Source organism: Triturus cristatus, chromosome 8 (assembly GCF_964204655.1).
Source record: "Triturus cristatus chromosome 8, aTriCri1.1, whole genome shotgun sequence".
Lineage (NCBI taxonomy): Eukaryota > Metazoa > Chordata > Amphibia > Caudata > Salamandridae > Triturus > Triturus cristatus.
In genome coordinates this window covers 27,586,063-27,612,043 of record NC_140591.1, presented here as the reverse complement: position 1 = coordinate 27,612,043, position 25,981 = coordinate 27,586,063, and the positions used below count along the sequence as shown (strand labels likewise).

Here is a 25,981-nt window from a genome sequence, read left to right as displayed (position 1 = left end):
GTGTGATATCTAGCAGGTGGTCGCCTTATCCTTTGAGGAAGACACTTGTTCACCCCAAACAATAATTCACTTTCCTACATTAATAAATGGTCTTTTGTACTAAAAGGTTTTGCACACCGAACAGATCGACTCCTTATACTCTGGAGACGAGCACCGGTTACAGACCGCATACTGGTCGGACCAGGGAAATTTGTAATTGCATTCAGGGCAGAATTAGCAGAGCATCTTCTCCATAACAACTTCCTCCAACAATCTTTCCCAATATGACCTTATCAATTAAGTCGCATCAATGCAGTCTGAGGTAGAGTCCTATGCAGTCGCTGATCTAGCAAAGAGTTACTGGGGTTGAATCCTCAGCTACTTGGCCCCAAAGGTCCCGAAGAAGATGTCACTGATCTCAGACCTAGCTCTGGAACATCCAAATCAGATTGGGGAAAAAAATTATCTGAGTGGAGTTTTGTCCAAGTGCACTGTGGGCTAAGGGAGAAGTCACGAGATATCCTGTGACATTAAACATCTTTGAAGGAAAATAACTTGTTAACATCGGCCCTCAACCCTAGATGGCAATGCAAAGCATGTGTTTCTACAGCTACGACCATGCCTTTCTGTACTCCAATTTCTTGACGTCATTCCTTCCCTTATCTGTGAGGCAAGAACCCCTGGCATTTTGGTTTTACCCATACCTCCCCATGTCCTCGCACGCTGAGGCACTATAAAATCCGCAAGAGCCACTCTATGCCCTGAAAAAACCTACAGCTTCTTCTCCAACCCAATGACTTTTGCCTGGTCATCGAATCTTCCGTCATTTCATAAATGCACTGTGGGTAATCCATTATGACCATTCCACACTGCGCCCCTTGAAGCCTTGATGAATTACACCGTCAGGCTAGTGTTGGGCACAAAGAAATTCAACCACATGACACCAATCTATAGTGAATTACAATGGCTCTTTGCTGAAGACAGAATTAAATTCAAACTCGCCAGCATTTAAAGCCTTCTAGCAGCAAATTCCGGCTCTACCTATCATCCTTCTTCAAAAATGTTTGGAGAACAGAAAATCCACAGGAGCACAAAGATCTCAGAAATTCAGAATACACCTTGCCACTACCCAATCTTTCTCAAGATTTACCCAATCTTTTTGGGATACTTTTAACTGAACACCTGTATTCACACGAGGACTATCTTCAGTTTTGAAAAAAAACATAAAAGCATACCTCTACCTAAATTGGTAAACTTTCTTCCTATTTCTTTCTCTGCAGTCCCTGCCCAGCCCCCCTCCTTTACCATCTTTCTTTTTGCATCACACCTGATGAACCATTTTTTTATTGCCTAACCAATCTGATTGTCCAGTCTCCCCAAATACCTCCCTTCCCCTTCCTCTTGTTATTCGTACCCTCCTTCATTACTCTATGCAACCTGACCCATCTTCTCCTATATATACTTTTCACCGTTGTCCTCTTTTTTATCCTTTCCTATTTTTTGTTCTTTGTCCTCTTCCCCAACGCTCTCCTCGCTCCTCTCAAAATTGGCAGCCGCGATACGAGTGAGAACGCGATTATAGCTGCGGCAGAGTCGGAGGGGAGGCTGGATGGAGAATCGAAATCACCGCTGCGAAGGCCCAAAAAGAAACGCAGCACAAGAGCGGAGAGAAACGCTGCAAGAGACGGAGTGGCTACCGCGAGCACCTAGACGATTCGCCGCTGCAGCCTGTGAGCACCTGAAACAGTGAGTGAAGAGACTGGGCTGCGAGCTGGGGGTACAGCGGCCGGCCCAAGGGGCTCTTATCCTGCCTGACTGAGCGGAATTCACAAGGACTGAGGAGAGTAAACATCACAAATAGAGCCCATAACCCATGGTGCGTTGAGGCCCTGATTCCTGAGGACATTTAGGCGTAAGTGTAAATCAGCGAAGAGGAGGCGGCCTCCGCATCAGGGCTGAGACCCACTGGGTAGGCCACAAGTAACCCACATATGGCTGAGGGAGGGCCTCATTGATCAAGGAAACGAAACAGATAACGCTATGCTGGCATAACTGCGCGCATGAGAACAGGAGCGCTTTGAAATTGAGGTTTTATCGACATAGGTGAATTTTGCCCGGACTACAATTTTCTAAAAATGGCCACCATGAGTGGCCCCTTTTCCAAAGCACTCCTTCTCCCCTTGTTGGGGACGGATCCAGCATTTATGCCCTGGAGTCTTAGAGACCCCTCTGAGAGAGTCCACAGCGACAAGGAATCTCACACAGATGAGGCCTGGGTTTTTATCCCATTACCGCTGGGAGCACAGCACCGTACACCATGACCGGTGCGCTCGATGGTACTTTTGGACTATGCCCCGCCCCCCCGGCGAAACTATAACCTTTCTGTATGTACTGTGGTGCCCGAGCAACCTTTGGCCGATGACTGGTGGAGCCGTCCCATGCAGCTATAGAGGAGCTTGGCTCTGGTTCACCCCCCGGCCGTCACCCACCCAGCCGGTACGTCAGACACTGTTTTACCTCGTCTCCCTGCTGCGCCTCCTACACCCTCCCCCTCCCTCCATTATTCTCCGTCTACCTCCCCTATTCCTTCCCTCTCTCCCCTTGCCTATTTTTTCCCCTCATGTTTATGCTATGCTTTTGTACTCGTGTAATTCCTGTAACTACGCTCCAGTAACTGATGTAACTTTGTAACCATGTTCTGAAACAGTCTTTCTTCCTCACGTAAAGCGCTCTGCTACCTCCAGGTCTGGCCAACGCTTTATAAAACTCAATAAATAAATAAACCTCTTCCCAGGTGTATCTTGATCATATAACTTAACTTTCAATCTATTCTAGTTCAAATCCCTCTCCTTTAACCTCTCACTGCTTTTCCTCTTACTTCCAGGTGTCTTTCAATTAGGTTTAAGGAGTAATTTTTGTGTTTCCTTATTAACATCTGGTTTATGATAGCATTTAAAACGTAATCACTTTCACTTTCCATTCTTCACGGTGTTTTATTTGTAAGCAACATTAACACAATGTTGAGTTGCTTTATATACAATTGTGCAATAAATAAATACATAGCTCCATATCAATTCTGAGATACACATGAACCCTCAACATTTAACTTAAATGTGAGTAAGTAAGGCAAAGGGACCAGCTACCCAATTACTCAAGAGGGTCTCATTATTTTCCAAAGTTTGTGATTCTGGATTACAGAAAAACAAATTGAATTCTGAAGAAATGGGATGTGTTAGTTGTACATCAAGAGTAAAATAAAGAGACTCTAATTAGGTCTTCCCATGTGGACGGAGGTCCTCCTCTGCTTTTCTGCCGAGGGACACGTGCCATAGCAATGGAAATGTTGTCACCCCAGAAACAATATAATGCAGTCTTGATTCTTAAACTTGCAACGATTACTTGTCTTGATGAAGGCTGTCGATGAATATAAGGAGGGCCGAAACAGTGTTGGTGCTTCTACAGCTGTTTAAATCTTGCTACCCAGTTTTTAATTAGTTGGCAGCCAAAACCAAGCTGTGTAAGGCAAGGCTACTGTACATAGGGCCACTGTAGGGACACTAGAGGGAAGCGATTGTTTTTAATGGTGTAGGAGTAAAGGTTATGGACGAAGGGTAGAATGTCAGATTATGTGGAAAACAACGTAAAATTAATTTATGTATTTAAGATTAAGAAGGAAGTCTTTTGCTAAACAATAATGTAAACTGTTTGGAGATGGATTGACTGGCACACAAAATATACACTAATAGAACACTGACATCAAAATGTTCATTACATTATTATATTTCATTGTGCTGTCTGATCTGAGGAGAAAATAGCCTGCAGAACAGTACTTCTTTAGAAAACTAAAGAAAGCTAAAGAAGGGTTTTATTTAGAAAAAGGTGTATAAATTATCCACATTCTCTATTTTTAGGATCGGCCAGTGGGTAGCAGACGAACAGACAAGTAGACCGACACACACATGATATCCTGACCAAACCACTAGAACTTAAATATTTAACTGGGGTTTGTTTTGATAACAGAAACCAATGAGCAGGGCAAAAAGTTCATATCAATCAGGTCCGTGTCATTTCATATAATCATGTGTGAAGAACATGCATGGCTTTTATTACTTACATCTAAGAGTCTCCCTGTCTGCATCGACCACACAAACACCTCGAAGGAGTCCTGCGATCCAGCACATACGATCTCACCACTAGAGTCTACAGCCAGGCAAGCAAACTGCGATGGACGTGGGGAGGTGAAGGTACGGAAATTACGGTACCTCAAAGAAGAAAAGGAACAGCGAAGGGTTATGGGATATCTTCATCAAAATACTCAGATCACACTGATGGATGCACTTAGCAGTCATTCCCCTAACCAAAATACCAGAAGAACCCAACTAGAGTTCCCCAAAAGCCTTTCTTCAACAATATTCTTTTCTTTAGCCCCCCTCCAAAGAGCTCAAATATAAGCTCTTTTTTTACCCATTTGGCTCCCCATACAGACTTAACTGCTGAGCTGCAGCTACCCATGGCTGACTTCATAATGCAAAAGAATGGTCAGCGGGAACTCACCTGTGCAAGTCAAAGGCCCGAACAGTGCCATCCAGCGAGGCACTGACGATAACAAAGCCGCTGGAGGTAAATGTAGCAGCTGTAACGCTGCTGGTGTGTTCCGTGAACGTAACAAAGCAGAAGCCGCTGCTGGTGTTCCACACTTTCACCTAGACGGAATTGAGTGATGAAATGACCATGAATAGCCCCACAGGAAATATGAGCAGGCAAAGCCGTTTCTCCACGCCGATTATGCCCACCCCATTATCAAACTGAAAAAATCATATTCCCAAATGACCAAAGAAGAAAGCAAGTTACTTACCTGTAACTTTGGTTATCCAGTATTGGAAACTTTCATAGATTCCCATGCTTGAATCATTCCCCGTCGTTGAGATGGGAGTCCCCGGTATACATAAAATAGCAATAAAAACCATTACAAAAAAACAGAAACTAGGCCTAGGCCCATTCTAGTTTTGTAACATATCCACCTCTTTTTGTAAAAGAGACCAAATAAAATGAACAACCAATCAGATTGGCCTCTCCCTCTAGAACCCTCCTGAGAGAACCTCAGACCCTCAGATTTTCGTAGCCGTTGTGAAATTATATAACTGAAGATGCAGAAAGATGAGCTTTCCCAGGAGAGGAGGGTGGGCCGCATGGGAATCTATGAAAGTTTCCAATACTGGAGAATCAAAGTTACAGGTAAGTAACTTGTTTTCTAACTCCAGTATTGGAACTTCCATAGATTCCCATGCTTGAATCAGAGTAGCCAGCAGTTATGAGCATATTTTTGGGAACCTTGATATAGTATATATATCCATTCTTAACAATTAGAACCAAAAGTCAATGGACACTAAACATATTTATAAATATAAGGAAAACGGAAGAAACTATCAAAGTAACTTCAAAAAATGTGCAAAGAGCATAACTAGAAAGATGGAAGGAGGGTTGAAAGGGAAAGCTCACCACTTAATGAAAGAGGTTCCTCGGGACTGCCTGGCCCACTGCTGTGTCACTCTGCGTTGACGAATCCAGGCAGTAATGTCTTGTAAATGTACGAGTACTGCTCCAGGTCGCTGCTCTGCAGTTCTCCCGGATAGGCACTCCGGCAAAGAGGGCTGTCAAAGAAGAAATTGCCCTTGTGGAATGAGCATGGCCCGACCTTCAAGGGGCTTGCCCGCTGCTCGGTGACACTACTGGATAGCGCTGGTAATCCAACGAGCAGTCCCCTGCTTGGAAAGGGGAAAACTCTTATGAGGGGCACTGAAATGCACAAAGAGCTGAGGTGACTACCTCAAGTCCTTCGTACGTTGAAGAAAGAATTTTAAGCACCTCTGATTGTCCAGTGAGTGCAGTGCTTTCTCTGCCGGAGTAGTAGGCTGAGGGAAAAACGTTTTGAGTATGACGGGCTCATTCAAATGAAAGTCTGAAGGCACTTTCGGTATGAACTTTGGGTTGGTACGGATTATCACTCTCCCCTTTTTAAATTGTAGAAAAGGTTCCTGAATGGTGAGAGCCTGTAGTTCACCTACTCTCCTAGTTGAAGTCAAGGCCAGCAGAAGAGCCACCTTCCAGGAGAGAAATTTCAAGTCCACTCGATGAATAGGTTCGAAGGGATGCTTCATGAGCTGGGTGAGAACCAAATTAAGATGCCAAAGAGACGGCGGAGGCTTGACTGGAGAGAAAACTCTAAAAAGGCCCTTGAGAAACTGTTTAATTATCCTTGCCGACCAGAGGGAAGGACCAGAAGACGAGGGTCTGAAGCGAGAGATGGCGGCCAGATGAACTTTGGAGGAGTGAGCCAGCCCTGCGTTAGTCAACGAAAGGATGTAAGGAAGAACTTCATTAGTTGCCAAGAAAGAGGATGAATGCCCTCCTGCTGGCACCAATGGCAAAAATGCTTCCACTTCAGCCGGTAGGTTTTGGTGGTACTTGGAGCTCATGCCTGAGAAAGTACGTCTCTACATTTTGCCGAAAGGGTCAAAACCGAGAAATTCTTGGTGCTCAGGAGCCATGCCGATAACTGGAGGGATCGAGGATAAGGGTGCCAAACTTGGCCCTGGGACATGGTCAGCAACAAAGGAATCGGATGGTCCATGGAGAGGAGATGTAGCTCTGTGAAGCAAAACTGGCGGTGCCACACAGGAGCTATTAAAATCATCTTGCAAGGCTCCACCTTGAGCTTCCTGAGAAGTCTGGGGATCAGAGGTATGGAGGTAAAAGTGTAGACAAAGGCGCCTGACCAGGCCATCGAAAGCCCATTCCCCAACGATCCCGGATGGTGAAGCATGCTGGCGTAGAATCGGCATCTCTTGTTCTCCGGCATGGCAAAGAGGTCTATGGACGGTCTGCCCCATAGCCGAAACACCTGTTCCAGAGTGGACTGATTCAGTTCCCATTCGTGACTGACAGACTTCAGTCTGTCAGTCACGAATCGTATTGTACGTTTGTACCAGGACAGCAGACTGCTCTACCCGAGGGAGGAAAGCCTTTAAGACCAAGCGAATCGCTCTGAGCTCTAGAAGATAGATATGCAGAAGGCGATTTTAAGGTAGCCAACGACCGCTTACGTGAAGGTCTTACAAGACTGCTCCCCAGCCTTCCAGCGAGGCATCTGTGGTTATGATTTGAGGAGCTGGAGAGACCCTGAAGCCGAGGCCCTGAGAAATGTTGTCCTTGCTCGTCCACCATGATGCGGCGTCCCTCATTGACCTGGTAATGCAGATCTTGTCCTCGAAGGATCCCACTACTTGGCGCCACTGCGAGTCTAGCTCCTCTTGGAGAGGGCGCATCCGTAACCTGCAGTGAGGAATCAGAGGAATGCAGGAGGAAATGGACCCTAGGAGGGACTGGTAGAGGCAAACTGAAAGTGACTGTCTTTTTATGAGTAGATGGGCCATGGCTATCAGCTTTTCCTGCCTCTCCAGGGAGGGACGCAAAGGCCTTGTTGAGTGACGTGTTCAGAATGGCACCCCGGAACACTTTTCCGTGTTGAGAGTAAGACACATTGTCGAAAACGTGTGTGCACACCGCGACTGATTCTTCTCCCGCTTGCATGGAAGGGGCCTTTAGTAACCAGTCGTCCAGGTAAGGGAAAACCTGATGCTGTTGCTTTCAGAGAAAAGCTGCCACAGGAGCTAGTGCTTTTGTAAAGATCCGCGGAGCAGATCTGAGTCCAAATGGTAGGACCTTGAACTGAAAGTGGATCTTGACTACTTTGAAGCAAAGGAACTTCTTGTGGGCTGGATGGATGGGTATATGAAAGTATGCGTCTTCTAAATACAATGTGGCCATGTAATCTCCTGAGTTGAGCAGTCGAAGGATGTCCTGCAAGGACACCATTCGGAACGACTGCTTGATGAGATAGGTGTTGAGCTCCCTGAGATCTAGAATAGGGTGCCACTTTTCCAAGGTCTTCCGAACTAGAAAGAACCGGGAGTAGAAACCTTCTCCCCGTTGTGAGAGAGGAACCGGCTCTATTGCCCCTTCCAGGAGCATTTGATGGACTTCGAGACTTAGAAGACGAAGATGTTTTGACTAGGTGGTACGTGGGGCTCTGGGAGGTGGTGACTGGACAAACTCCAGAGTATGACCGTATGGAATGATGTTTAGAACCCAACGATCCGATGTTATTTGCTGCCAGTTGTGGAAGTAATGTGAGATTCTGCCTCCCACTGGTGTTACAGGAGGAGAAGGAACAGTAGTAAGAGCCAGCAAGCCGCTATTGACGCTTAGAGGAGTCTTTCCCCTGGCGTCCTTGTCGTCCTCTGTTGTTGGATCTAGAGAAAGAGGATGATTGACCCTGCCGCTGGTTATTTTGCGAGTGATAAGATTTTCGAGAGTGTTGTAAATAACACAGCGATATGATTAAGCATTTACTGAAGACATGTGCTCTTCATGTCTGAATTATGTTTTGTGCTTTATATTGACTAATGTTCAGACTCCATTTTGCTTAGCCGTCCGCCATCTTGTATGGCCACAAAACCACGTGCTCTGCACGAGAAGAGTCTTACCTCTTCATTAGTCATTCCCAAGATCTGCCTAGCAACAGTCTATAAATAACTCCTTTGTGCGTTTGGTGCATGTTCATGACTGACCACATCTGTCCCTAATTAGGCTTTGCTCGAATGTGTTTTCGCGGGTCTCAGGAAACGTTAACTCCACCCATGTATTCATTATGCACTGAACATGTCCATATAAGACCATAAACCTTGCTTCATGTTGTATCCGCCTACTTATGAGCCCCCCTATTGTGTATAAAAGGGGGCCATGTGCACAAGTTCTTTGTGCTACTCTGTGCAATACTGTAGAGTGTTGCGTAGGTTGTAGGACCACCTTTGAAGGTTAATAAACTTTGTCTTTGTATTTGCAGTTTCCGTGCCAACTTCCTTCTAGTACTTCGTACACAGAAGGGCGAACCCTTCGTACTTGCGGGCCTAGCTGGGGCCTGTACTCGTCAAGAGGCTGAAGTATATGTAGAATACTGTTGCTGCTGGTATCCTCCTCTGTAGGTGGGAATGCCTCTGCCTCTTGCTCCACGAAAGGGAACCTTGTGGTATTGCAGAGTCCCTAGGGATTTTGCAGTTTCTGTGTCTTTTTTGATGTCTTGAAGCGCATCATCAATGTGCTTCGCAAAGAGCGCCTCCCCATCTAAGGGAAGATACAAGATTTTGTTTTGGACCTCCGGACGAAACCATCTAGATCGCAGCCAGCCTTGGCGACGAACGACAGCAGCTCCCACTAGAGAGCGGAACGCAGTCGTCATAATGTCCATTACACAGTCAATTACATCCCTCCCTCCTGAAGAATCTTTTTTGCCTCCACTTTAGCCTCTTCCGGTAATTGATCCAGATAGGGGGAAAGGTCTCACCACATCTAGCAATCATAGCGACCAAGTACTGCTAAGGCATTCGCCGCCTTGACCATCAGGCTGGACATGGAGGAAAACCTCTTGCCGGCGTTATCCAGGCATCTGCCCTCTTTATCTGGAGGTGTCGTGAGGGGAGCTGAAGGATTTTTGGACTTTGAGCCGCTTGGGAGATGACAGAGTCCAGTTTAGGCTGACTGACCAGGCAGGCCAGACTGTTCTCGGGGGCTTTATATTTCTTTTCAAGGCGAAGTAGCACTTGAAGCACCGTAGCTGGATTTTTCATCACCTTTAAGCCCTCGTCCCAGACATGACCAACAATAAAAATAGTCCGAACTGATTTTTTGTAAGGCTCTTTGAAGTCGTAAAGGAAACATTCGGACTGCAGCATGGGCAGCTCGAACCTCTTAGCAGCTCTTTCCATCAAATTGTGGAAACCCCGGAGTATGTGTGGGGAATCTCCTTCTATAGTCCAAAAGCATAAATTGTAAGTCTGTTAGTAGGGAGGAAGGCATAGAGACCATCTGTTTCTAGTAGACCTCTGGATAATCAAAGGGAGGATCATATTGCTGCTACTCACCGTATTCTTCCTCAGAGTCTGTGTCCTGGCACTTAAAGTGCAACTGAGAGGGGCTATGCGCATACTCATATGGCCCGTCATCATCATCAGATCCCTCCTCTTAAAGGAGAAGTGCTGGTGGTAAAGGTGTCACCCTTCTTGGAGAAGTCATCCCAGGTGTAATTTGGCGCTTCCTAATAGTTATAGCAATTTTTTCTCTCGTCGACGACGATGTAAGCGTTGTCGACGAAGACATGAGAGCCATCGACGGTACCGTCGTCGAGATCGTCGTCACCACAGCTGTCGTCATCCGTGTCGACGTCAACGACAGAGTTGCCACCACTGGCGTCGATGCCGTCAACGCTGAACCATACAGCGAAGGAGACGAGGAAAACAGCGTCGACGAGCCCGTTGACGGAGTCAGGATTGAAGGAGACGAGGACTTAGACAGTACCTTAAAAACCTTAGTCGACAGAGTCGTAGACAGCGTCGTCGACGAGTGAATTTTCTTCATCAGCTTGCCCTAAGTAGAGACTGAAGAGGGCTTTTTGAAGGAGGAAATGACGGAGGAACAGAGCTGGACTTCCTCTCAGATGGCACTCTTGTTGATAGTCCTTCCCTCTCCTTTACACCTCGGTGAGGAGATTTGCTAGGACTGCGCCCTTCAGACCTATGGGAGGTCTTTTTCAAGGCTTTACTGGGACGGTCTTTAGAAGGTGAAGGAGAAGACCTACCCCTTTTCAGAGACCTCCTAGAAGATGAAGAAGATGAAGCAGAGGAGACCTCATCACTGTCACTGGAGACTGGCTCTTTCCTTGACTTAAGTCTCTGGAGCCAGGTCAAGAGACGCCCCTCAAGGTCTCGCAAGGTCTTTGTGGAGAAGGTCCGGCAAATCTTACAGTCTGCTGCCTTATGGTCTGGGTACAGACAGTAAATGCAATCCTTGTGCTTGTCCTCCACATAAAGCCTCTTCTTAGAACAGGTTGCACAGGGCTTAAAGAGGGCCTTCTTCTCCTTGTCAGACATGTTGACACGAAGTCCAAGCAGGTCTTGTAGAAAAACACTGTAGAAAGTAGGTTGTAAGGAAAAAACTGAACAGAGCTCAGTGGAGACTCCCTTGCACAACGTGCGGTAAAAAATCTGAGGTTCTCTCAGAAGGTTCTAGAAGGTGAGGCTCATCTGATTGGTTGTTCATTTCATGTGGTCTCCTTTACAAAAAGAGGTGGATATGTTACAAAACTAGAATGGGCCTAGGCCTAGTTTCTGTTTTTGTAATGGTTTTTATTTCTATTTTATGTATACAGGGGACTCCCATCTTGACTATGGGGAATGATTCAAGCATGGGAATCTATGAAAGTTTCAATACTGGAGTAATGTCAATTCAGTGTTCAGAGGAGCACATAGATGAAACATCAGACATAACTTGTATCTAATCAGCCTAACAAGACAACTCAGTGTACGACAGGGGCACGCAGAAATACCATCAGGTCCCATTCCATCCAACCTACCTAAAATCTACAGGAAACCACAGTAGGAACCGAGTAACCATTTGCTACAGCAATCTAGTTTCCAAAACCAAACACAGAAAAACAACTTCAGTCTTATTTACAAGGAGAACTAGTAGCAAGCAGACAAAAATCAGTTAAGAAAACGAGGCAAAAATCAAAAATAAAGGAACTAAGTGCAGTTTGGAGAGGTGGTAGGAGAGAATTCTAAAACGTTTGGCCAGTATCACAGATACATATAGATTGAGCTCTCTAAATCAAATGTGAGCACATTACATCTTCGGACAGAGAGACCTTCTGAAATTAGAAACTTGGAGCCCAACACTGGGGGCGATTCAAAGGGTCACCTTATGAGATATTAAAATGTATCCTCATTGGAGAGTGCACAGCACAAGAGTCAGCTGAACGATGATACTAGGATAAAACATCCACCCAGCATGAGCTAGAAGACAGACTTACCTTTCCATCGTCTCCGCCCGTCACTAGGTATTGCCCGTCTGGAGAGTAGGCCAGGGACATCATGTTATTGAAGTGGCCCTGCTGCTTCAACACGTAAGATTCACTCTGCCACTCCCAGACAAGGAGCTGCCCGAGACCTGGGAGAAGACCAACAGCACTGTGACAGCATTCTCACCACTTCGACATCGTGCACAGATCACAACATAAAAGGCATCTTTACATGACAAGGAAAAGCTGGTGTCCAGTATCTGAGGCTGGTGCATTTCTCCAAGAACCTTTTGGAACGCGGGTGCTCCCAAAACAGATTAGAACGAAGCATCTTAACGCAGTTTTCAGATGCTCCTCTGATGTAAGCATCCTAGTCTGGCAAGAGAAATCCAAGGTTATTCGGACATTTTCTTTCTGCTCTAAGCCTTACTGAGTAGTCTTCGAGTGTTTATGGGCAGGGTAACTGATTCCATAGGCCAGAAGAAGTAGCTGAGAAGAGCCAGGAGCGGTCTGTGACAACAGAATTTGATGAGGACAACAGAAGAGAGGGCAACGGCAGGATTGTAGGAAACTGGCTCTATATACACTGCACCAAAATGAGGTATAGTGTGTATAGAGACCCAGTGGTAGGCAGAGGTTAAAGTTAGATAGAACCTTACTCTCTAATTGTGGTAGAGTGGTCGAGCAGTAAGGCAGTATTAGAGGACAGTGTTAAGCATTTGATGTACACACTCAGTCAGCAAATGAATGAGCCCTAGGCCAATTGTGTTTGTATAAAAATATATACTGTTGTTTTATTTTTAGAACCAAGCAAGCCTGGCACAGGTAAGCATTAAATACTTTACAGTAATAAGTTGCTGGATATAGAACAGTTTGAAAATGCAATCGGAATTGTACTTTGTTCGAATTACAGGAGATGCCGTCAGTTGCAACACTTAGCAAATATAGTACCTTGGAATGAATAGGCTTTTTCAGTAAATTACAGGTAAGTTACATTTTACGTTACTTTTCTAACTCAGTACTGGATGCCTAGATTCAGCACTGGGACATTTCTTGTAAACAGGTAAGTAATTACGTTTTGGGTTGTTCGCATGATTTTTAAAGAATATTTTCAGATTTCAAAACTCCACACAAACTTTTGGGAGAAAAAGTGTCAATGTATCCTATGGAGGGAAAACAGGTTAACGGTTCTCAGGTAAGTAATCGACTGTGGGAGTTAAGGTTCTGAGGTTAGACTCAGGGGTCCCCCAGGGTCAGTGATGCACTATTGGTGCACCCTCAGCGGCACTGGGGCGGCAGAGTACAGAGTGCTGTTTCAACGTCAGACGCCCTGTTTTCTATGGAGATCCTCCGGTTTGCAAAAGCACTGAAGGCAGGGAGACGAAGGACTTCTGGGTGCGACCACCACTTCGAGAGGTAAGTTGGGAAGTTAAGGATTGGTTAGGCACCGTCGGTTTGGGCACACAAGGCCGTGGGGCGTCGGGTGCAGGGGTGCTTTTTGGGGTCGGATCTTCTTACCAGCTCCTGGTCGCGGTTAGGGGGCCCTTCTGGATTTAAGCTGCAGGCGTCGGCTGGAGGCATGAGGCAAGTCAGGGGTCCCAGATCTCGGGTCAGGATCGCCGGGGTGACCTCCTGGTGGTGTTTTTCCACGAGCTCGGGCCGGGTTCGGTGGGTGCAGATTGGGCTGGATTCACGGTCTCTGGCTGGTGCCAGAAGCTGCCGTTTAAACAAATCCGGTGTTCACGGGAGATGCAGTCTTTAGCAGTGAAGGCAGGCAGGTCCTCTGGGTTTCTTTCTTCTGAGGTTGCTGGCTGCAGGACACACCGGGATTTCGCAAGAGCAGGTTTGAGGGGGGAGACAGGCCGGTAGGGCTGGGGCCAAGTCAGTGGGCGTCGTCCTCTTGTTAACTCTGCACGGCTCTTCAGTCCTTATCATCTTCTATCTTGTTTCTTGTCTGGTTCTGAGGAAGCAAGGTTCAGGGTGCCTCCTAAATAATAGATTTAGGGGCGTTACAGGTAGGTAAAGGGCAGGGACGAATGGGTCCCTTCCCTGGGGTGGGTACACCCGCTATTCTGCCACTCTCCAGTGGGAGAGGGGCAGGAGCCTGTCCCTGGTTGGCTGGGTCCCCCCCATCCTCAAGACGGCGGGGACTCGAGGGTGTGCTTCACCTCACCTCCCCCACCTGGGGGGTGGAGTTGGCAGAGGTGGGCACACCCCTCTTCCTCACTTGTTTTTCCCGCCGGTTCTCCAGCCCAAAGTGGGGGGTAGAACCAGTGGGGACCTGTTGCTGGAAGCAGCAAATGGTCTGGGGAAGCTCACAAAGGAGGGATGCCTTTGAAGCTTCTCCTTCGTGAACCCTGCCCATTCTGGGGGAGGAGGCTTGGCACCTCGTCCCAGGATGTGCATTGTTTTAGAACCCCGAGAGAAGCAAGCTCTCGACCCAGGGGTCCAGAAACATGTCTGTGGTGGCAGCCTGAGCAGTCAGGTCACTAGAAGTTGGTCGAGTTTCCCGGGGCATCTCCAAGATGCCCTCTGTGGTGCATTTTCCATTAAATCCCACACTGGCATCAGTGTGGGTTTAATGTGCTGAGAAGTTTGATAACAAACTTCCCAGTCTTCAGTGTAGCCATTATGGTGTTGTGGAGTTATAGTGATGACAAACTCCCAGCACCATATACTCCTAATGGCAGCACTACACTTACAGTGCCCAGGAATGGACTTGGGCACTGTAGAGGTGCAGGGCTCATGCACCTGTACCCTCACCACTGGCATATGGCACCCAGCTAGAGGGGTGACTGATGTATGCCAGGGCAGTGGTGTGTGGGCATGGCACACAGGGATGTGTGCCATGTCGACTTTTCTCTTTGTTCTGCACCAAGGCACTCAGTCTGCAAGGGCAGTGTGTGAGTGTCAGGGTACAGGGCCTCTAAGGGTGGCACCATAAGTGCTGCAGCCCTGAGAGGCCTTCTCTGGTCACAGGGCCCTGGGTACCTGTGGTCCCATTTACCAGGGGCTGGCATGTGGCCAGAGATGCTAATTGGGTTTAGACTTCAATGCAGTTTTAGGGAAGGAACATAGGCCCTGGGTACCTGATTAGCAGGAACCCAGGGCACACTCAGTCAAAGAACATCAGCAATTAAGCAAAAAGTGGGGGCTCCCATGCAGGGAGAGGGCACTTTCTCACAAGTATTGATAACTGCGTGAAAGATGAGCAAGGACAGGTCTTCAGGATTTGTGATAGTTGACATCAGGTGCAGGTGTCTGTTGAGGTGATTAATTTAGAAAACCTAATCCCACTGATGAAACTGGCAACAAACTTGTGGGTGCCGTGGGCAGACAACATTGTGTCATGATAAGGAGGTCAAAGTGAGGTAAAGATTATGTCTCTATCTTAATGCAGAGAAGGAGAGGCCTCGGGTGCCAACGCAGTGGCAGAAAGGCACCATGCAATGCTCGACAGAATCAGCATGGGCATCTTTGCCAAAGAGCTGGTGGGGGTATGGCCCGTGTGGTCTGACACGCTGCAGGAAAGAACGGTTCACTGAGAGGAGCAAAGAACTAATAGGAGAGTCTTGGAGGAGCCTGGCGCGTACAGAAGTGGGAACAAGTTCAACGAACACCATGAAGTGGAAGATCATCGGTATGGAAGACAGCAGAAGCAATCAGACCGCCATCTTCTAGATATCAAAACTGGACAGTGCTTTAGGAGACTCTTTCACAATGATGTCAGTGGTACATGATCTTACCTAGTTGCATCTCGTTCACATTGAAGCGGCCTTTAGACCCAAATGTTACCTTCGGTGTACTGGCATCAATGGGGCTATTTGTCCAACGCTCTGTTTATGTTTAAATTCAATTTCATCATCCTTCGGTATTATGTTAAAGCACATTCGCTTTATGTTTTATCCTGATTGTTGTCGATTGACTACTTGGCAGAACTGTAACATATCGTGATTGTACACTGACGGGAAAAGATGTAATAACTAAGAACTTGTACAGCATATTGTATTGGTAGATACACTCCTTACTCATGATACAAAATGATTCTGGTCAGTTGTAACTAATTTCTGGTGTTTCTGCTAATTGTTATGGTTTTAAATAACTAGAAACAATAAAAATCTGTCATATTGAAGTGGGTGTTTACACTTTTTGGTTTCCTTTGCTCACCTACAGACATCAAACATCTCTGCTCAACAGCATACAAAGTATCACTATAACCGCTTGTATATTTTTGTATATCAGAATGTATTTCCCAGCATCATTCTGCTTACGCATCTTGATATTTGGCTACCGTAGAGCCCACACGTATTGTAACAAGCTCTATCAAAATAAATAATTAAATCTCACATAATCAGAGGTTATTTTCATTGTCAAGCATGTTTTAATGAGCAAACTGTCAATATGCGGAAGGAAAGTCATCTATAAGGCCGAATGCTGGCAGAAGTAAATGATTGCTACCCTCATGTTCATACATGTGCTGCCATATTCTGGCAGGGGGCAGTGCCACCCTACAGAAGGTATGCACTACCACTGTATGCCAGGGGACGCTGCCACCTCTGCCTGAAGCGTGTTGCCACCTTATCTCAGGCCGTTGTTTACATCCTGTACATACCTGACAACCTAAAGACAAGCAATGTTCTGGCATAGCGCAGGGGAGTAGGGATGACCAACAGGGGTTGGGTAGCCAAGTCTACATACCTGAACACCCAAAGGCTATCCAGTCCCCGGTGCGGTTCATGGAAATGGAGGCGATCCTCTGATCTGAAATACTAAAGAACAATGAGAACGTAGGTGACTTCTCACCCTAACAAAATGCTTTCCCAGGAGAAACACCGCAAGACAGACTTCCAAAGCAAAGTGGGAAAGGATTTATCTAGAAATCTTGGAAAAAAACCATGAATCAGTTAAAACTACTCAAGACTTGAAGCAGAGAAATCAAGGACAACACACAACTTTCCCCATGGGTTCCTTTGTCTGCTCACACATGTCCAAAGCAGGACCTCACATGAATTCCTACATGCCTCTGAGCGATGGGCTAGCACTCCCTAACCTCACATTGTCCCTTCTTCAGAAGAGGCTGCGAGAAGGGATGAGAGCAGGCCACCCTCACCATCTCAACTGGCGTCGAGATTCGCTGCGGATGTCAAAGGCATCCATCCTGAGTTACACAACAGAAGAAAGACATTCCCTAGTACAGAGTGTTGCAGCCTTGTATCCAACAGTCTCACGCAAGACATTATGTCACCTTCTGTTGGATACAGAACTGAAGTAAATATGTTAAATCGGCTGTGGGCACCAACAAAAGAAGAGTCTGTAATCAGATATGGATGATCTGAAAGGGATCCACAGAATAGTACTAGCTTCCTTGCAACTAGGACATCCTCTTTTCATTTCATCATACAGACGACATTGTAACTATGGGCTGCAACCGAATCCATCAAAGATACCAAACTATGTAATTAGTGCTACATGTAAGTGATATATTTTCCAGTGAGTGGTACAGAGACCGGAGAAGACTTTGGGCAGCATTTCCAACACCCCCAAAATGACTTGATGCTCTCTACTGATGAAGGAACGAGTTCAGAAACACGTGTCTAGAGTTACACAGCATAGGCTGCACCAACAAGGGTAAAAAATTAAAGACTACCACTGACGAAAGTGTTATTATGCACTGCATTTACCATGATGCATTGGGGCTAATTGAGTGCTGGGATGTGAGGAAGTGGGCTCCCACCTTCCTGCCATTCAAGAAATAGTTAACGTTGCTGAAGGCCTGATTGTCGTGGAGAACTGAACTTAGTAATGAATTCTGAGACAGACAGATCCCAACAGAGACTAGGAGGAACCCCCGAGCCATCACAAGAGCGATGGGGGAGTTGGAAGCACTAGACTTAATAGACGGCACATGAGTATAAACTATTCACACTTTTCTGTGGCACACAACACGTACACAAGAGACAATCAAGCAAGGAAAGCAGATGCTGTCTGACCACACACGCATCGTTGGGACACTAAACTAGCCATCAGCGAGAGGGGGAAAGTATGGAGGACAAAGGAGGCTAAACGCCTCCATGTTGAGAACTTAACCCTGTAAAAGATCTTGCAACCTGGATGTCCACTAATTGCCTGAAATTAAATGGCAACAAGACCGAGGTACTCGTGGTGGGGGGGAGTCCTTCCGCCTGGTCGTCGGCATGGTGGCCCCCAGGCCTAGGGCAGGCACCTAAGCCCCGTCAGGAAGTTAAAAACCTGGGCGTATGGCTCGATGCTGACCTGTCTTTTGGACCCCAAATAAACCGAGTGGCGGGTGTCTGCTTTAGCGTTTTAAAAATCTTACGCAAGGTCCTTGCTCTCCTTCCTATGTCCGCCCGGAGAACGCTGGTACATGCCCTCGTGACATCGCGCCTAGACTATGGCAACCTATTGTATTTAGGAGCCACCTGTAAGGCAATAAACCGCCTCCAGGTATTGCAGAACGCGGCAGCCCGCCTCATCCTTAAAACTCCTAATAGATCGGATTCGAAAGCTGCCCTTCACACTCTCCACTGGCTGCCAGTGAGAAGCAGAATGGAATTTAAAGCCCTCTGTACTTGCCATCGCATTCTTGCTCGGAAAGCTCCTATACCACTCCTGAACCTTGTTACCAAGTATGTACCTTCTCGCGCTCTGCGCTCTTCTCACGGAGGTCTACTGGTGGTCCCTAGGGTCAGAAAGGCTCGCATGGGTGGACGCTCTTTTCGCCATTTGGCAGCGAAGCGCTGGAACGCCCTGCCTCTTAATCTCCGCCTAGACCCCTCGGAATCCAGCTTCCGGAAGAACTTAAAAACTCACCTTTTTTCAAGATAGTCGAGCCTACTCCTCACTACTGCTTTGAGTCTTTCAGCTGTAGCGCGGGGACACGCTTTCTAGCGTAACCAAGCGCTTTATAAACCTCCCTAATAATAATAATAATAACATCACCTTTAATGACACAGGTGACAGAGAAAAAAGGGGAGGCGTGGGAAGTTCTAAAGTGGGTCATCAGTGGCACTTTAATTTATTATATATATATTTTTGTTTACAGTTTTATATAGCGCAAACTAGACCCGAGACATCGTGTATCAGAGCGCTTTACATGAGCACCAGTTGCGTTACAGATGGACAGATTTTTTTTGTTAGGCACAGGGAGATTAAGCGATTTGTCCAGAATCACGGGATGTTGAGCATCCCTGCCGAGAATTGAACACGGCTCCCCCCCAGCTTCGAGAACGACCACCCTGGCCATTAGGCCACATCCTCTCCCTTTAATAAAGAGTCTGCATGCTTGAAGGAAATGAGAAACTCAACAATACGGAGTCTGGGCCAGGAATTAAAAGTGGCAGAGGAGAAAAATAAGAAACTCCTCCAAGACGGACTTGAGACACCTCACATGCACACAGATCCGTATCTTAGAGCAGGACAGGGCTAACTACATCCTCACAAAGAGGGAGGGGCCTTGTACCACGGGACCGAGGGGAGGTAGCGAGCGTCTTGCAAGTAAATTGAAGGCTCTACATGCGAAGCACTAGATTACAGAAATCAAAGGTGTGCCTGTAGAAATACACGACAAAGAACGGAAAACTCAGGGCCTTCCACACACCCAACTCTAAACTCAGCAAAGGCTTCCAACCCACTCGGAGAACAATATTTGCAAGCTGTGAATCTGTCAAATCTAATTTAATCTGGGTCAATAAACGCCGGCGGCTAAGCTGGAAACAATGCACCAAAGCCCTTAATAAGGTGGTCTGGGGTTTCCCCAAATATTGCATTACTTCCTAGAATCTCAGCTTTGATATACCTTACAGTGACTGAAAGTGGAAAGGTGCAATATCGAATAGAACCTTGCTAACCGTCCTCTTGGAAGGAAACCTTGGATGCCTCAGAGTCAACGAGGACAGAATCTATACTTGTCATCAGGTACAAGGGTCACGTTGACAACCTAAGACCAGTTAACACAGGGTACAGCTGGCATGTCGCCCATCAACCCTAACCTTACTATTCACCAATGATAATTTTGCTACAGGCTAAGATCGCTCCCGATTCGCATAAGTGAAAAAATGGGTATGTCATGGGCTGAGAGACCCAATTAGAACCTCTGTGGAAGTTGAGGAAGCGCAAGGAATCCCTGAAAATCAATGCTTCCACTATTTACAACTGAGATACTGTGCACTACAGCTAGGGGTGAGGAATGAAGCGTCAGGAGAACTTACCCAATTTGAGAGATTCCAAAAAAAACTCCCTAGCACCCTGAAACGGGTTTCAAAGCCATAATATACCATTTTAGGTAAGAACACTGGCACAACCAAATACATGTGGAAGAAGCAATAAGAAAAATATCTAGGTATCATATGAGACACAAACAATGGAAAAAAAACTGTTCCTGGTAAGCACAGAGCAAAGGGACAGACCACAAAACATTAAGTAGGTGCACTGCATGCAGGACAGATCGCAAACACTAGGACGGGAAATCAGGGGACTGCTTGAGAGGGGGTGGAAGCCCCGAGCCCACATGCACATTCGCATGAATTTCCCAAAACTAGAGCTATTGGAGGAGGGCATTAGAGGAGTAATGGGAATCAACTTGATGAAAGGCCTGCAAGATCAGACTTGTAAGATCAGACCCTTACAGCTGATTCCTACCTCCAACTAATTGAATCAGCTTTGTTTTCATTAAGCTGAAGAGAGCTGGGCTTATTCTAGACCTAATGTTAGACACTATGTCATCCCAACATTTGTGTATTGACGGCATCACCTCCCCCAATAAGAAAATGTGTGTATTGACAGCATAGGACTGATAGGTTGGGCCTCTTGCTTTTTTAGAAGATCCGGTATTGGTCTAAGGCAGATGTTACAGTTGAAAGAAGATGAGGGCGACATCCTGGGGAGCTCTACGCATGCGAGTCAACGCGGCGCTCTACCCACTATCCGTATTTTATCCAGCTCGCAAACAATGGCCATTCAAATGCTAGATCATGGTGCACAAACCATCTATGTGATAACAGAATGAACGCTATCTGAACATCCCCATGCCGCGTTCCCCACAATATTCCATATAACCCTGAAGCACCACAGAAGTTCTGAACCATTTCCAATTCACAAACAAGGACATAAACCATGTCAATGTCACAGATGAGCTCACCCCCACCCCACACAACAACCCTATGCCATGTAGGACTTCGGAGATATTCAAGCTAACACCTATAAAATCTAGAGTCATCTCTGTTCGGGTCGTACACTGCCAAAAATAAAAGAAAAGAGAAAAAAAAACAAGCAAGAGACAGCAAGTGTTCTTCCAGCTTCAGACATTCACTCCTCTTGCGCATGTCTCCCAGGTGAAGGTTTGCCCCATGCAGCCTTGTCTCAGAGGCTATGGAATCAATTACTCTATTTGCAAAGCCCCCACACAACCTGCCAAGATCTTCTATCCCGAGGAGGCAAAAGGACAACCTACTTTGGTGAGGTAAAGGAAGGGGCCATGCGTGTGGTGCTGACGGAAGTGGACACTTACCTCAGTGAGTGGATGAGGGTGAAATCTGGCATTTCGTGGAGGTGGAAGATGCCAGAAGCAAAGCCAGTCACCAGGAGGTGCGTCTTCTTATGGAAGGTAGCTGCAGTCAGGTTGTTAAAATCCCCCTCTTTGTTGAAAAATTGCCTGAAAAACAGAAGAAAATTGTAAAGAGAGGGCACTGAGACAGATTCACATGTTGGTAAGCACCTAGACGCCATTAAAGAACACTCAGGGCAAGACAGACATCAGGATAAGCACACATATTCCACAGTACATCTCATACCGGGTGAGACCAACATTGATATAAGAAAGCAAACAACAAAGGTGAGTGCACAGGGCAAGCCAGACCATGAATAAGCACGCCGGTCCTGTAAGAGAGTACTCTGGACGAGAAGCGGATTGTGCGAGAGATGCTCAAGGAGCAGATGAAGGGAGCGCACGCAACACGAAAAACTCGAGAGAGAATTGTGTTTGCGCTCGTCACTCAAGTGCCGCTCAGGTGAAGCGGAGATGGGGGAGGGGGGCACTCATTGCAAAAGAGCGCTCATTACATATAAAAGATCCCAGGGGAAGTTTTGAGCAGAATGAGAACAGCCATGGACAAGAGAAGGAGCTTCTAACAGACAATCCAGGCAGCACGTTTACACTCACTACACACAATAAAGAGCAAGGCATGGCGGGGCTTTGCATAGACCCATTCTAAAATGATCGCTTATTGCGGAGAACGGAGCCCCTGTAGGCCAATAATACAATCCCCAACAATCTAATGGATTAGCCAGATGTTAGCTGCTGTGCGGGACGGGCATAGCCGTAACAGCTGCCGCTGGTGAGCATGGGACTGTGCCCGCCTCCGGCACTGGGCTGACCTTCTCCCTGCCCCCCCCCCCCCTTAAGTTCAGGATTCTTGGCTTCAGACTGCTCTCCTGGACCTGTTGAGGGCTATGGGCAAGGCACCCCCATGGTCCAAAGAACACCAAGTGCACCAGGAGCTGTGGATGGTGTACGACCCAAGGGGAGAGAAAGAAGAACTGAGCACATTGGGGGAATCACTGGCTCTCTCGCTATGATTCAGTCTCCATGTCTTTCATGAAGCTACACTGGTTGCCCATCAGCAAACATATTCAATTCAAAGCGTTATGCATGGCTTTTAAAGCTAGACATAGCCTTGGCCCGTGGCAATTGTCACAATTTTTCAAGTCCTACATTCCAGCCAGACCACTTAGATTGGCAGACATTGGTAATATGATCATCCCCAAGGCACACAAAGTAAAATGGGGAGGAAAAAGCTCTGTCTATACCACCACCAAACTCTGGAACTCCCTTCCTATAGCCGTAAAGAAATAACCCAATTTGCTTAAATTGAGGAAGGGTTCAAAAACCTGGCTACGTTAGTGCACCTCCACTGTAGTACCTTTGCCTGTATGCTCATTAAGCACCTAGACACCTCTGTGTATATGTAGCGCTATACAAATTCTTCATTTCATTAAATTTTTCATCTGTAATGTGGTGCCTAATGTGTGCCTAGATGGGGCCATGCGCCTATCTCCAGTAGTAAAAACAGGACACAGACACTAATGGGACCAACAACACACTCAATATAAATCAATACAGAGGGGGAGAGACCCACTGATGTCCCAATGAAAAGAACTTGGTATACGCTTGGTATACGCGGCAATCAGATACATAAACACACACAAATATTTTAGGAAAGTAGGTATTATCTGGGGTGGTCATCTGTCCACCTCAAAGGATAAGGCCGTCATATGCTAGATGTCACGCAAATTACATTTTTAGAAAAACCTGTGCCCAATCAGTGAAAACACAAAGCAGTCAGACTTAAAAGCAGTGCATACACAGTGGAAAAACACAAAACAATTCCACAACCATTTTTAAAATAAAGAAAAAAAATCCTAAATAAGACCACAACCCCAAAAGTAAAGTTAGGCCAACCCGAGATATGACATTTTGAAGACTTAACTGAAAATCACACCAAAAAGTACAAAGCTCCAATGATAGTTTGCGAAGCAGCAGAAGAGGACCTAAAGGTCATTTGAAGCCAACCGCGGGTTGGTCCCAGTGAATGTCTGGAAGTCTTTCCGAGGGGACGCGTTGACCTCCGCCACTGCCTGTAATGCTGCACGCCGTTCTCACACTGTTTGGGAAGATGTAGGTTTACGCACTGATGGTCGGCGCGTTGATCTCCGGCGTCTTCTGCGTTGTGGTTGGAGCTCTGTGCTTCCACTTTTTTGCGATTCTGTTGATTCTGTTCCCTGCTCTATACCGCTCCAACCAGTCCCATACGTCCTCTGGCGAGTCATAAAAACGTGCTTTGTCCTCGAATTGCAGCCTGAGTTTGGCCAGGTATTCCAACGAGTACTGTATTCCCTTCTTAACTTCTAGGAAGGAGGCTCTTTGCATTTGGACCTTTGTTGTGAAGTCTGGAAAGATGGAGATCTTATGATTGTCAATTGTATACGGCCCGTGGTTACAGGAATGCTAGATTATGGTGTCTCTATCTGTTAGAAATGGGGATCTCTAGTTGGCAAGAGCTTGCACCTTTGTCCAAATAGGGACCCTTCTTCCTAGTCAGGATAAGGGAGTTACACTCCTAAAATAACCCCTGTTCACCCCCTTGGTAGCTTGGCACAAGCAGTCAGGCTTATCTTAGAGGCAGTGTGTAAGGCATTTGCACAAAACCAACAGTAATACAATGCAAGCACTACAAAAGGACACCACACCAGTTTAGAAAAATAGCCAATACTTTCATATACTTAAAACAAGACCAATACGATAAAAATCCACAATACAGTACTTAAAAATCTTCAGTTATCAAAGTATCCTTGAAAAACAGTTCCTGGATGTTGATAGCTCTGCCCGGGGCCATCACGGCGTCGTGAACAAACAAATCCAAACAGTTCTGGCTGACCACGGCGTCGCGGGTCAGCTACGGTGTCGGTAAGACCTGCAAACAGTACCTTTCAGAAATGCAGGTCGTCGATGACCTCTCTTTGTCACACGCGTTGCAGGTCGATCTCCTCTCTGATGGAATCAGGATCTCTGGCATCGGCAGGCGTAGGGTGCTGCGGTGCGAAGTGCAGCGGTGCGGTGCCCTTAGGTCGCGGTGCGAGCAGCGGCTCAGTGGCGGCGTCATATGGCGGCGTAGGTGAGACCAGGGTCGCGGTGTGAGATGAAGGCGGTGCTCGTCATGGTACTGGTAGGTCACGGTGCAGCAGCGTCGTCGTCGTTGCTTAAGCGCTGTTGTCAGCTGACGAGCTGGAGTCAATGGCACCAGCATCGGTAAGCCAAGGCTGCAGTGCGGGATGAGGGCGGTGTGTCGTGTAATTTTACGAGCGATGCCCTGGAACCACAGTGCAAGCAGCGGCGTCAAGTACGGCGTGGAGCGGCGTCGTCGGGAATACCAAGGCGTTATCGTGAAGCGAGGCGCTGCGGAGTGTGGTGCCCACAGGTCGCGGTGCGAGCAGCCGCTCGGTGGCGGCGTCAGCCGGCATCGTCGGTGAGACCAGGGTCGCGTTGCGGCTGTGCGCTCTGCGGTGCCAAAGCTTCGGCGTGAAGCGAGGCGGAGTGCGGTGCCCACAGGTCGCAGTGCAAGCAGCGGCTCGGTGGCGACAGGCATCGTCGGTGAGACCAAGGTTGCAGTGCGGTGTTGCGGCGGTGCCCTCTATGGTGCCTTCAGGACACGGAGTCGGCAGCAGCATCGTAGACCACGTTGGGCTTGAAGTATTTGCTGTTCCCGAGTCTTCTTGAACAGGGGGCAAGCTCTACCTCAAGCCCTTGGAGAAACTCACAAAAGTAAATTGCAGAAAGTTCAGTCCAGTCCTTTCACTGCCCAAGACAGAAGCAGCCACTGCAGGCGAACACAGCAAAGCACACAGCAAAGTGGTAGTTCCTCCTCCTTCTTCTTGGCAGTCTTCTTGATCCAAACGAGTTCTAAAGTTCTGGGGTCTGGGTCCCCCTTTTTATCCTCAATTTCTCTTTGTTCCCTGAAGGCAGAGAGGCCTTTGCCTAGTCCAAACCAGTTCTGGTCAGTCCTGGAGCACTTTGTTGACAAGACTCCTCCATTTTTTTCACAATGTAGGCCAGGGACTTCAGACGCACCACAGGAGGTGGAGCCAGCATTGTGGAGGGAAGGCACAGCCTTACTCAGGTCCCAGGTGCAACTCCTCCCACCCATCTACATGTAGATCTTGCTATTCAGCCCTGTGCTGACGCACCCAGTCTCCTGGAATCCCCCAGCTCCGGTCACTCAAACTCCAGACAAGTAATACACAACCTAGCAGAGGCAGGCTTGGATGGTTAGACAAGAAAACACCCACTTTCTAAAAGTGGCATTTTCAAACACAGAAGGTTAAAACCAACTTCACTAAAAGATGCATTTTATCATTCTGAGTTCAGGCATACTAAACTCGAATTTCTACCATGTTCCCTGAGTCAGTTAGGATTATAGGATGTAATGAATATGCTACTTACCAGTATGCATCTGTTCTTGGCATGTAGGGCTGCTGACATTCATATCTGTGCATAGATCGCCGCCTAGTGTTGGGTCC

At 47.0% G+C, this 25,981-nt stretch overlaps 1 protein-coding gene across 2 annotated transcripts in view; it reads right to left on the bottom strand.

The window, feature by feature from the left end:
* Positions 1–25,981, bottom strand: part of PWP2 (PWP2 small subunit processome component) — a 129,886-nt gene that overhangs the window by 49,293 nt on the left and 54,612 nt on the right. For both annotated transcript variants that reach the window (XM_085620791.1, XM_085620790.1), the window contains exons 8-12: positions 21,417–21,560; positions 16,589–16,659; positions 11,903–12,039; positions 4,534–4,682; positions 4,094–4,241 (exon numbers count right to left, since the gene is read on the bottom strand). In XM_085620791.1, coding sequence (XP_085476917.1) covers positions 4,094–4,241; positions 4,534–4,682; positions 11,903–12,039; positions 16,589–16,659; positions 21,417–21,560 — 649 coding nt within the window. The remainder of the gene's footprint in view (positions 1–4,093; positions 4,242–4,533; positions 4,683–11,902; positions 12,040–16,588; positions 16,660–21,416; positions 21,561–25,981) is intronic.